The sequence below is a fragment of the Bubalus bubalis genome, chromosome 8 (assembly GCF_019923935.1).
Source record: "Bubalus bubalis isolate 160015118507 breed Murrah chromosome 8, NDDB_SH_1, whole genome shotgun sequence".
Lineage (NCBI taxonomy): Eukaryota > Metazoa > Chordata > Mammalia > Artiodactyla > Bovidae > Bubalus > Bubalus bubalis.
Window position 1 is genome coordinate 27,145,599 of NC_059164.1, and position 13,678 is coordinate 27,159,276.

Consider the following 13,678-nt stretch of genomic DNA (forward strand, 5'->3'; position numbering starts at 1 on the left):
AACATTAGTCTTTCTTCAGAGGCCAATGAGGCTAGTTAATTAAGCCTGAGGGGTTATGAACTGTTGGCAGTTAATAAGTCATAAAATTCCTCCATAAAACAGGATGCAAGATTCCATCACTGAAGCAAAGAGTACAAAGGGCCGGTGTATAAATATCTAATTGTACCAAAGGACTGGGCTTTCTCAATGACTGCTCATCTGGAGTCTCCAGGGCATGTTCTCTGTGGTTTCCTGATTTTTAGAAGCCAGTTTAAAAAATGAGTGCATTAAAGGGTAATTTGCCTGAAAGTTCAGGAAGTAAAGGGGGGTGGTGTGGAAGCAAGCTGAACACGGGAAAGAAAGAGGGATACAGAAGACAGAAAATGAGAAGGAGGGTGGGGTAGAAAGACAGGGAACTAGACATCAGGAAAGTTGTTTCCACACAGAGTTAGACGTGACTGTATTTGTCATCTGTTTTCTTTTCCCTGTAGGATGTTCACCATGGAAATGGTACACAGCAAGCCTTTTATGCTGACCCCAACATCCTGTATATTTCACTCCATCGCTATGATGAAGGGAACTTTTTCCCTGGCAGTGGAGCCCCAAATGAGGTTCGGTTTATTTCTTTAGAGCCCCACTTTTATTTGTATCTTTCAGGTAATTGCATTGCATGATTACCCCTAATTTTCTTGTCCTTTGCTGGTGTTTTAAATTACACGAGATTACTGAATTGTCCCACGGGACCAAGAACCAGTGCAGAACAAGTGCATAACCCAGAGCACTGGTTGTCAAGCAAGGTTGGACTGATTTGACATGTTGTTTGATGTTTATTTCAAGAGCACACATGTGTTTGTTTTCCTGTCTTCTTGCCTCTTCCCTGTGCTCTCCTCTACCCACTGTGGTGTGGTTTTTCTCTTCCTAGGTTGGAACAGGCCTTGGAGAAGGATACAATATAAATATTGCCTGGACAGGTGGCCTTGATCCCCCCATGGGAGATATTGAGTACCTTGAAGCATTCAGGTTGGTACTTGTTTCTCTGAAAGTGAAAAAATTAGAAAACAAATGTCCATTGAAATAACATGAAATTCAAGAGAGAAATGTAAATTTTTGACCACGGCAGAGGGGTTAATGGAGCCATTGTATCAGAGGCCCAAAAAAATGTTTGGTTTGGGGGACCTGAATATTGCTACAAAGACAAGGAATATGAGTATCCAAAAAAGTTACATCAAGACCTAGGTGTAGTTATACAGGTATGTTCACCACTGGCCAGGCATGTTCCTCTTTTATGCCAAAAAAAAAAAAAAGGGAAAAAATTTTATTGAGGAATTCTGGAAAACTCTGCCTATGATAATATATGATGTGATTTAAAATGGACATTAGCATATTGACTGCTCTGGGAGGCCCTTCACTGCCTATTTCACTTTTTTGAACAGGCATTTCCCGAACTTCATTGGGCTATAGAATTTTTTGCACATATTTTTGCACATGGCAACTCTTGGCTTTCTTAGTTCCAAGGAACATTGGCTTAGGCAGTCTTATTCCGTCCTCGAGTATTCCATTTCCTTCATAATATGTGTGTTTTCCCTCTGACATTAAAATGGCAGTAGATTAATTGGTTGTTTTCAGTTTCTTTAGAAAATGTAGGCCTTAATTAAAGTGTTTATTAATATATACATTTTGCATTATACTTTTTTTTTCTAAAGAACTTTAAAAAGTAGTTCAAACAAGACATACAACAAATTAAAAGTTTTTGTTTTGGATATAGTTTTTAAGTCATTTATTCTCTGGTATTAAATTTTTTTTCAGTCTTAAGTAAGGTCTCTTTTAAGGAAAAATATCAGATTATGTTAATATATCCCTCACTTGCAAGATTTTAGATTTTAATAGGTTGGTACTGTAGGATTTGAGGTGTTTTGTTTATTTGTTAGCAATAGCAAACAAGTGCATGATAAGGAATATTTGACCCATTCTTTTTTTCCTAATTTAACATTTATATATAAATTCTGAAGGGAAAAATCCTGTTGATAATGTATCCTAAATACATAGGAAAAGTTTTTAATCAGTGAAGTTTTGATGGGTTTCTGATTATTGTTGCAGAAGTACAACAATACACAGAAGTTGGCCTGTGTATCATGCATACTTCAATTTTTCATTTGAGAGTCACTTTTAATTTGAGAATAGCCTCAGGAAAAATGGTAGGAAATTACTATTTTTAAGAATATTCATTAAAATAAATATATTTGTGTTGATATTTGAGGAAAATTCTACTTCAGATTTGCACTCTGCAAAAATATACACTCATATATCTGTACTATTTATAGAAAAATAGGTGAGATAAGTTTATTTATTTGACTTGGATTGTCTTTGACGATACCTTGTGTTCAGTTCAGTTGCTCAGTCATGTCCGACTCTTTGCCACCTCATGAATTGCAGCACGCCAGGCCTCCCTGTCCATCACCACCTCCCGGAGTTCACTCAAACTCATGTGCATCGAGTCTGTGATGCCATCCAGCCATCTCATCCTCTTCTCTTCCTGCACCCAATCCCTCCCAGCATCAAGGTCTTTTCCAATGAGTCAATTCTTCGCATGAGGTGGCCAAAGTTTTAGCTTTAGCATCAGTCCTTCCAATGTTAATTAGTAATAAAACTAAAAATGTACATTAAAAAACTATAGGGGTTTCAGTATTATAAATTATTTTTGCCTGTATTTGCAACTTAAACACTGTTAATATTTTAAAGATATTTTAATGGGATAATAGACTTTTATATTACCTTACGTATGAATTTGTCTGTTTATCAAGTTGACTTTGTAACTTACATGATACATACATTAAGTTCTCAACTTTAGTATGTGATTTTATTCATTGGTCTGTAACACAGAGCTATTAGTTTTTTTATTATAATACTATTTGTGGTACTGTACCTTTACATAAGAGTAGATCAAGTATTCACAGCATGAAAGGATAATTGCTATTTTGTACGTATTCTCCCATGACAAGGTTAACAGTAGATGAGTTATTTTTTTTAAAGCCCCTTTGAACACAATTTCATTAAATAATGTGAAAATAGATATTAAGCTCAGTTGCTAAGTCATCTCCAACTCTTTATGACCCCATGGACTGCAGCACACCAGGCTTCCCTGTCCTTCACTATGTCCCAGAGTTTGCTCAAATTCATGTCCATTGAATCGATGATGCCATCCAACCATCTCATTCTCTGTCACCCCATTTTCCTCTTAACTCAGTCTTGTTCAGCCTCAGGATCTTTTCCAGTGAGTTGACTCTTTGCATCAGGTGGCCAAAGTATTGGAGCGTCAGCTTCAGCATCAGTCCTTCCAATGTATAAACAGGGTTGATTTCCTTTAGGATTGACTGGTTTGATATTAAGTGTACATTTTTTATTGGAATGGTGATTGAATCAAGTGCTTCTAAAAGCATTTGAATGTCCTGAAGACAGCACCTTCTATTGCCTGGAAAGAGCAAAGAGCACTTTATTTTAGCAAACTTCTCTGAACTTCCTAGTGTGGTCACCATATCCAGGCTTAATTAGAAGAGAGGCTACATTATTTAGCTCTGCTACAGAAATGTAAAATTGTGACTTTGATGTTTATAGTTATTTAAGAACCAGATTTAATCCATAATAAGTCTATTAATTTTGAACTATACAATTTCTGCTTGCTGCTCAATTTGTATAACTAGAAATACTTGTAAACTGTCCTGGAGGACTCAAGAAATTTAAGTCCTTAATTCAAAAAAATATTCATTGAACACATAGTATATGCCAGGGACAGTGATGAGCACTTGGAAGTTAGAGTTGATATGCTCTTAGGGAACATAATAAAAGTGGTACTTACTGTTCCAGAGAATAGATGTCCTTAGACATAGAGAGGATAAAATGATGAATTATTTCTGAAAGGTTCTGGGACACTTTCATCAAGTATTATTCTACTTGTGTTTTCAAAATGAGTGGTAGTTTTCAAGGGGTAAAAGAATTGGACTAAGAGGATTCATACTAGCCAGAGAGAATAGGCTGTGAAAGCGTGGAGTCATGAAATGATCTTGCTCTGTGGGCTCAAGAGCGTGAGGGTGAGATTGCATGGCAGGTATACAGGTCATACTTCATACAGGCTTTTGCAGGCAAAGAATGCCCATCTGTGTCTATCTCATCTATCTGTCTCTCTCTCTATATATATGTATATATTCCTTTCTAATTTGGGGCACTAGTGTGGCCTCCAGATAAATTTTAGTGTAGTATTTTAAGCATATCCTTCTTAATATAATCCATTTTCTAAGTATTGAAAGTGAAGAGCTTTCTGACATCTGTGTGTGGATGTCAAATACAGAAGTGGGGAGGAAATAAATGGAGTCTTTTCTTTTTTCTAAAGTTTTAATTGTTTCTGGACTGTGATAAGTATCTTTGGAAGAAAAGCCTGTCTCTCTGAAACTCCGTTTATAATAGTATATAAGATAGCTGCTTATTTTACCAGCCAGAATTTCCATACATATTGCCTTTGTGGTTGGTCTCTGTTGTGTGTTGTTTTTTTCTGTGGCAAAAAGAAAATTTCAGACAAATTGAACATTTTATTTTTGCTTTAAGTTTTCTAGATAGTTTTAAAAATGTAATAGAATATATAACATTTCATATCTGGTTCAGATAGCTAGTATTTCTTCTATGCAGTTATTAATATCATTCATTTCTGAATAATTGTAGGATGTGGGAGGAGCAGGGGATGACAGAGGATGAGATGGCTGGATGGCATCACTGACTCAATGGACATGAATTTGAGTAAACTCTGGGAGTTGGTGATGGACAGGGATGCCTGGTGTGCTGCAGTCCATGGGGTCACAAAGAGTCGGGCACAACTGAGCAACTGAACTGAGGAACTGAACTGATGCTTCAGATTTCTCACAAGTTTTTAAAATCTTCAGTAATATCAAGTATCTTTTAAGTATTTTTTATTAAATAATTATGGGTATTTATATTAAGATCTTGCATGGCAGGTTTTCGATTATAGATGTTATGGACATCATGGCTATTTCTTAAGTGGTTTGTATAAGCCACAGAACTACCATATGGAAGGGCTGTGATGTGGCTCTAAAATCTATACTCTTTCTATCCCACCACACTGCTGTTCTTTTCTGTTGCTCATAAGTTAAAAGACTAAGGTGTGATAAAGCATAGTGAACTTATACTGTAATATAAGACTTCTCCCCATGACCTGAATCACAAATCCCTAGTACACAACATGGCAAAGAAGAGCTATTCAATAATTCTGGCTGAGTAAGTCAATTAATAGATAAATAATTCAGAAAAGAAGGCAGAATGATACACTACAGTAGAAGCTTTGGAACCCCCTGAGGGACCTGCATGAAATCGAACTATCTCTTGGTCCCTCAAGGAGTATGCTTTATAAGAACTCTGAACACCCACTCATTTGCTTATAACAATTTCAGATGTCTTCTCTTTGTTCAACAAATATTTTCTGAATGCCTGCTTATCAATTTCTGTTCCAGTCACTTCAAAAGACTGTTTTTCTTCCTTATACATGATCACTAAATGAGCGCAGTACACATTTTTTTCTAAAAATTAATTCTTTAAGAGTTATGTAAATATTAAAGTGGTTATGTGTATAAGACCATTCATTTACTTTTGTACAATATTATTAACATATAAGGTACAGGTGCACAGTACAGTGATTCACAGCTTTAAGTGTTATACTCTGTAGTTATTACAAAATTGTGGCTGTGTTCCCCATGTTTTACAGTATATCCATGTACCTTACTCTGTATATAATAATTAAGTGAAGTGAGCGAAAGTCGCTCAGTCGTGTTTGACTCTTTGCTACCCCATGGACTGTCCATGAAATTCTCCAGACTAGAATACTAGAGTGGGTAGCTTTTCCCTTCTCCAGGGGATCTTCCCAACCCAGGGATAGAACCCAGGTCTCCGACATTGCAGGCAGATTCTTTACCAACTGAGCTATCAGGGAAGCTCTGTATATAATAATTCAGTTCAGTTCAGTCACTCAGTCGTGTCCGACTCTTTGCGACCCCCATGAAGTGCAGCACACCAGGCCTCCCTGTCCATCACCAACTCCCGGAGTTCACCCAAACTCTTGTCCATCGAGTCAGTGATGCCATCCAGCCATCTCATCCTCTGTCATCCCCTTCTCCTCTTGCCCCCAGTCCCTCCCAGCATCAGAGTCTTTTCCAATGAGTCAACTCTTCACGTGAGGTGGCCAAAGTATTGGAGTTTCAGCTTCAGCATCAGTCTTTCCAAAGAATACCCAGGACTGATTTCCTTCAGAATGGACAGGTTGGATCTCCTTGCAGTCCAAGGGACTCTCAAGAGTCTTCTCCAACACCACAGTTCAAAAGCATCAATTCTTCGGCACTCAGCTTTCTTCACAGTCCAACTCTCACATCCATACATGACCACAGGAAAAACCATAGCCTTGACTAGACGGACCTTTGTTGGCAAAGTAATGTCTCTGCTTTTGAATATGCTATCAAGGTTGGTCATAACTTTCCTTCCAAGGAGTAAGCGTCTTTTAATTTCATGGCTGCAATCACTCCCTACCTCTAAATTGCCCCTCTTCCCTCTGTCTCCTGGTAACCACTAGTTTGTTCTCTGTGAGTTTGCTTCTTTTTGGTTGTATTCACTAGATTATTGTGTTTTTAGATTCCACATATAAGTGAAACCATACAATATTTCTTTCTCTGTCAGACATATTTCACCTAGCATAATGTTCTCCAGGTCCATCCATGTTGCTGCAAATAGCAAAACTTTATTCTTTTCTAACTCCTATCCATTGTATATGTATACCACATCTTCTTTATTCTTTCATCCACCGATGGGCACTTCCATTGCTTCCATATCTTGGCAGTGTAAATAATGCTGCTGTGAACACTGGGGTGCTTGTATTGTTTTGAATTAGTGTTTGGGGATTTTTTGGCTATATACCTGCGAGTGAAATTTCTGGGTCATATGGTGTAGGTATGTATGCATGCATGCTCAGTCATTTTTTACCCTTTGCAACCACCAGGCTCCTCTGTCCATGGCATTTTCTTGGCAAGAATTCTGGAGTGGCTTGCCATTTCCTTCTCCAGGATAGCTCCCCGACCCAGGGATCAAACCCATATCTCCTGCATTGCGGGAAGATTCTTTACTGCTGAGCCACCAGGGAAACCTGGGTCATAAGATAGTTATAGTTTTAATTTTTTGAGAAACTTTCATAATGTTTTCCACAGTGGTTGAACCAATTTATATTCCCGCTAGCAGTGCAGGAGCGTTCCCTTTACTCCACATTCTTGCCAACATTTGTTATTTGTATTCTTTCAAATGATAGCCATTCTGACAAGTGTGAGGTGATACCTCATTGTAGTTTTGATTTGCATTTCTCTGATGATTAGCAATGTTGAGCATCTTTCCATGCTCATGGTCTGTTGTCCGTCTTTATTTCCTCTTTGGAAAAATATCTACTTCTGCCCATTTTTAAATCAGGTTATTTGCGTTTTTGATGTTGAATTGTATGAACTATTTATATATATAAATAGTATATATAACCTGTTATTTGTCGTATCATTTGCAAATGTTTTCTCCCATTCCGTTAGTTTTCTTTTCATTTTGTCAGAGGTTTCCTTTGCTGTGCAAAAGTTTTTAAGTTTAATTAGGTCCCTGTTGCTTATTTTGCTTTTATTTCCTTTGCTTTAGGAGATATATCTAAAAAATTGTTATGATTTATGTCTCAGCATAGTATGCTTATGTTTTCCTCTGGGAGTTTTATGGTTTCTCATCTTACATTGAGGTCTGTAAACCATTTTGAACTTATTTTTGTAAATGATGTGAGAGGGTGTTCTGATCTTATTCTTTTATATGTAGTTGTCCAGTCTTCCCAGTACTACTTATTGAAGAGACTGTCTTTTCTCCTTTGTATATTCTTGCCTCCTTTGTCATGTTATAGATAAATAGACTGTAAGTGTGTGAGTTTATTTCTGGGCTGTCTGTTCTGTTCCATTATCATCTGTCTTATTGTGCCAATGTCATACTGTTTTGATTACTGTAGCTTTTAGTATAGTCCGAAGTCAGGGAGAGTGATTCTTTCAGCTCTGTTCTCCTGTTGCAAGTTTTTTTTTGTTTTTTTTTTAATGTTCAGGCTCTTTTGTATTTCCATACAAATTTAAATTCTTTTTTTCCTGTTCTATGAGAAATGCCATTGGTATTTTGATAGCAATTGCATTGACTTTGTAGATTACCTAACATAGTTTGGTAATTTTAACAATATTAATAGTTTGTGCATAGTGGGCAAGAGATAATATGTATCTCCCACTTCTAATTGGATCTAGTGAGAAGACATCTACACGTGTTTAAAAAAGTGAGTAGCAATTTCTGATGTAGAAGAAAAAGTCCTTCAAATTATGTATATTTTACTGGATATTGGATAGATAAATGAATGAATGAGTACATGGATGATGTACTCATGGATTTTTAATTTTAAAAAGTAAGTACAGGCCCTTTACATTTAGAACGTACTGATGAAATAGCAAATGTCTCATTTGGCACCCACTGAAGACAAGCTAAGAGAGTAACTTAGATCTATTGATTTGGGTTCCTTAGATGCAAACTTAAAAAGCTGTGATTTTTTAAAAATTACAAATCTCCAGGCCAACGTGTTTATACTCTGTAGCTACCATAATTAATATTTGTTAATAAGAATTTCCAAATACAAAAGGTGTATAAACATCAGGTTTTCAGGCATATTCACCTTTGGGGGAAAACTGCTACCCAGGATGATTCTGCTTCACCAGATTGTCAGAATGCCAACTGAAAATGAGGAAATGAGCGAGTTACCTAATCTAGAAAATATATATTGAGTATGTGTTGTTATTTTTATTGTAAAGTTCAGTTCAGTTGCTCAGTCTTGTCCAACTCTTTGTGACCCCATGGAGTGCAGCACTCCAGGCTTCCCTGTCCATCACCAACTCCCAGAGCTTGCTCAAACACATCACATGTCCATCAAGTCAGTCATGCCATCCAACCATCTCATTCTCAGCTGTCCCCTTCACCTCCTGCTTTCAATCTTTCCCAGCATCAGGGACTCTTCCAATGAGTCAGTTCTTCGCATCAGGTGGCCAAATATTGGAGTTTCAGCTACAACATCAGTCCTTCCAATGAATATTCAGGACTGGTCTCCTTTAGGATGGACTGGTTGGATCTCCTTGCAGTCCAAGGGACTCTCAAGAGTTTTCTCCAACACCACAGTTCAAAAGCATCAATTCTTCGGCACTCAGCTTTCTTTAAAGTCCAGCTTTCACATCCATACATGACTACTGGAAAAGCCATAGCCTTGACTAGACACACTTTTGTCTAGTCACGACTTTTGTTGGCAAAGTAATGTCTCTGCTTTTGAATATGCTATCTAGGTTGGTCATAACTTTTCTTCCAAGGAGCAAGCGTCTTTTAATTTCATGGCTGCAGTCACCATCTGCAGTGATTTTGGAGCCCAAGAAAATAAAGTCAGACACTGTTTCCATTGTTTCACAATCTATTTGCCATGAAGTGATAGGACTGGATGCCATGATCTTAGTTTTCTGAATGTTGAGTTTTAAGCCAACTTTTTCACTCTCCTCTTTCACTTTCATCAAGAGGTTCTTCTTTACTTTTTACATAAGGGTGGTGTCATCTGCATATCTGAGTTATTGGTATTTCTCCCGGCAATCTTGATTCCAGCTTGTGCTTCATCCAGCCTGGGATTTCGCATGATATATTCTTCATATCTTTTCATTGGCTTATGAAGTGTCTCTATTTAGTCAAAATATTTTTGTGTTGCAAATATAGCCTTTGTTAAAATACTTTGACCAAATAACCAATAGAATGTTTAAAAAATAGCGTATTTGTTATGCAGTCAAAGCCGCTGAATCAGTTGAGCATATACAAAGAGTCAGAACAGCCTGTATCTCTTTCTGTTGTCTTTGGTTTGCACCAGTTTGCTTTAGTGATATAAGCAAATTTAAAATCCATTAATACAAAACTGTGATTTGAAACTTGACTAGATAGCATATCTGTTCTCAGTTCATGAGTCACATTGTCAATTCTGTTCTAGATGCAGCGTCTTTAAAATAGAGCTTACCATGATTTCTTCCCCTTTTGTGGCAAAAATAGAACAATATGCATTTAAAATTTAACTTGAGAGCAGATAATGGAGCCCTTAGTTGTCATATTCACAGAGCAGCTATTCCTCAGACAACTAGTTAGCACAACTAGTGGTTGAATTTACCATGAAATGATAGTAGATAATTTTGAGCAGGGCATATAAATAAGTACAATATTTCATTTTCCCTTATTTTATCAAACATAACATTACTGCTCTAACTAATTTTAGAGCTGCTGCTGCTGCTAAGTCACTTCAGTCGTGTCTGACTCTGTGTGACCCCATAGACGGCAGCCTACCAGGCTCCCCCATCCCTGGGATTCTCCAGTCAAGAATACTGGAGTGGGTTGCCATTTCCTTCTCCAGTGCATGAAAGTGAAAAGTGAAAGTGAAGTCACTCAGTCGTGTCCGACCCTCAGTGACCCCATGGACTGCAGCCTTCCAGGCTCCTCCATCCATGGGATTTTCCAGGCAAGAGTACTGGAGTGGGATGCCATTGACTTCTCCAAACTTTAGAGCACTGACTTCTAAATGGTCTTGTCATATGCAGAGACTAAAAGAGTTTGCTTAATTCTGAGAAATGAGAGAATATCTTAGTAAATATTTCTGTCCTCTCATGTTGATAATGACAACTAAGTACATATTTTATGGCTATTGTTCTTATTTTTATCATATTTTAGTGAAGTTTATTGCTGAAAGAATGAAAAATAAAACTATTATAAGATAACATAATGATAATAACATAGTAACATAGAACATTCATTGAGGACTTAATGTTTATTAATTGCTCATTTCTTTTCATCTTTACAAGTTGTTGAATTAAGTGCTGCCAGTTTCCAGATGGGGACACGAAGTCCCCTTTGAGTTTTGGTAGGCTTCCTGATGTCACATAGCTGGTTAATGATGATCAGGGATTGTGTGTCAAAAAGTGTGAGCATAGAGACAGTACTTCTTGGCCCTAAGTTAAAAAGTATAATTCCTTTGTCAAGCTTCCCTGATAGTTCAGTTGGTAAAGAATCTGCCTGCAATGCAGGAGACCCAGGTTCGATTCCTGAATTGGGAAGATCCCCTGGAGAAGGGAAGGGCTACTCACTCCAGTATTCTGGCCTAGAGAATTCCAGAGACTATATAGTCTGTGGTTGCAGAGAGTCAGAGATAACTGAGCAACTTTCACTTTCACTTCCTCTGTTAAGAGTAGGGGTTACAGAACAATAATAAAGTGAGAAATTCTTTGCCAATGCATTTTAGTCTATCCAGCATTTATCTTTCACATTTAAATTGGTAATACTATTTTAAAATTGAAAATAATTCCTAGATTCTCACTATCCTTGTATCATATACTAATTCTAAGCCACTTCTCTCTGTGCCTTTCCTCATGTCCACACTAAGAGCCTATCAAATAAAACTCATTTAATTTTTCTTCTTTTTGATAACCAGACTGTTTACAATGGAGAATGTATTTTTTCCTTTTTTATTAAAATATTTTTTTCATTATTTACATATTTAGACATTTTTGAAATAGGTATGTGATTGAACTTGAGAAAACCCAAATTAAATTTTAATAGATGGATAAATGAACACTTAGATCCAACTTTGAAATAAAAAATGATTTGTTGTCATCTAAAAATCATACTCAATACTGCAGAATTGATTTGGGGTCTTATTTTGTCTATAAGAACTGTGGTTGATGCTTCCCGGTCTTCAGATGGATTTTCAATTGCTAATGACAACCAAATATATTATGCTCATGATAGTATGTATTTTCCCAAGGATGTTGAAGACATTTTGGGAAAGAGGGTGGAATTTCTTGAAACAATTTGCCAATATGAAATACTGTACATATCAAATTGGCCCTACTACCATCTTTCCCAGACCATTTATCATAGCTCACAAATCAAGCCCACATTTTCTTTTTCTGAAAGACTTGGCTAATAAAGAAGATGTGGACTTCAAATCTGAACTTGTCAGTCAATCTTGGGAACAAAGCAGTAATGATTTTCATCTATTGATATTTTATTTCAATGAAGAGCAATACATACGAAATTACTGTTGGAGTGACCTACAGTTTTATTCATTGTCCAGATTCTGTTCTTTATATTCTGCATGTAGAGATGTTTCAAGAAGTTTTATCAGAACAGGTCAGAAGAAAAAGATCCATAGGAATAAATTTTAGAAAGCTGTCAGCTCTATCTGCTCTTTAGTTTCAGCAGTAAGTATAGTTTAAGAACATTTTTCCTCTTTCATCTGTGCAACATATTGTACCAATTTTCATCAAAAAATTACAATTTCTATAGGTGTGTGTCTCTAGATACCCTTAGAATTTTGCTCTTTGACCTTGGGAGTAAATTGATCTTATGCACACCTGTCTTCCTTGGGAAACTTGCAAACTTCATTTTTGAGTTGAGCATCAAAGAGAGATGATATTATTAGACAGTGTAGAACTCAGGTAAAAAAAAAAAAAAAGTCCAGGAAGTATCTTGAAGTGCTTAAAGTTTTGAAATGTGAATTGTATTCTCTTTTGTGAACTATAAATAGTTCAAATGCAAGAAACTTTTTATTATTATCTTGAAATACCAGCTGTAAAAATTTTAAGACAACATTTTCCCATCTGACTTAGAACAGTTTTAAATCCAGAAATTTCCAGAAATTTGTATAGCAATTGTACACTTTTCTAACTAATAAGGACTAATTAAGAGAGTAGCTATATTCTATTAACTTTACCCTAGCACTTCTCTCTAAGAAAGAAAGTAATTTGCGTGACTGGAAACAATTTGTTTTTATTTTCAGGATGGAACAGTGGATTACAAAACCCTTGCCTTGCACAAAATCCTCCCAACATATGTGTAATACTCAGAGATATCAGGAAATGAAAGCTTTCCACGAAATATTATTGTGAAGCTTTTTAGGCCAGAAATAGCAGATCTTTTGTACTGTCAAGCAGCTCAAATCAATTCATCAGTTTAAATCATCTCATCTAGTAATGATGGACTTGGTATGCAGTTAATTATAATATGACATAGCCAGAATGGAAGGTAAATATAATTAATGAACTGTGAAGTCACACTTTTTATTTTCACAGTTTTAGTGAATATTTTAAGATTATGCTTCATTTACTGGTAAGATAAAGCCAAATAAAAGTTACTTATCCTGTATTTCAATGAACTGAACTTATTTTATTTATTGAGCTATATTTATTATGTATTAACTAAATTTCAATGCCTTTTGTTCTTCATGTGTTTTCTTGAAAGTGAATAATTTGCCTTCATTTCCATGGTTTTACACCTAAAGTTTACTAAAGCTAAATTTATTGAGAGGACAAATGATGTGAGAAAAGAAAGAGAACTTTTGTTTTGGTGTACCATAAATATGAATTTTTAGTCCCTTTTCTGAACTAGATAGATATAATGTTTACTAATAGAAATTTACTATGTAACTTTTCCAAGCAGAAGAGTCCACTTTGGGAAATGTCTGTTCATTAGAAAGTCTGTGTGGATATTACCGGAGGTGCAGGACTGAAGTTTACATAATTTTCTTGTAGGCATGACTCGT

At 36.3% G+C, this 13,678-nt stretch overlaps 1 protein-coding gene across 3 annotated transcripts in view; it reads left to right on the forward strand.

The window, feature by feature from the left end:
- Positions 1 to 13,678, forward strand: part of HDAC9 (histone deacetylase 9) — a 1,051,976-nt gene that overhangs the window by 866,861 nt on the left and 171,437 nt on the right. For all 3 annotated transcript variants that reach the window (XM_044946509.2, XM_044946510.2, XM_044946511.2), the window contains exons 20-21: positions 471 to 590; positions 902 to 999. In XM_044946509.2, coding sequence (XP_044802444.2) covers positions 471 to 590; positions 902 to 999 — 218 coding nt within the window. The remainder of the gene's footprint in view (positions 1 to 470; positions 591 to 901; positions 1,000 to 13,678) is intronic.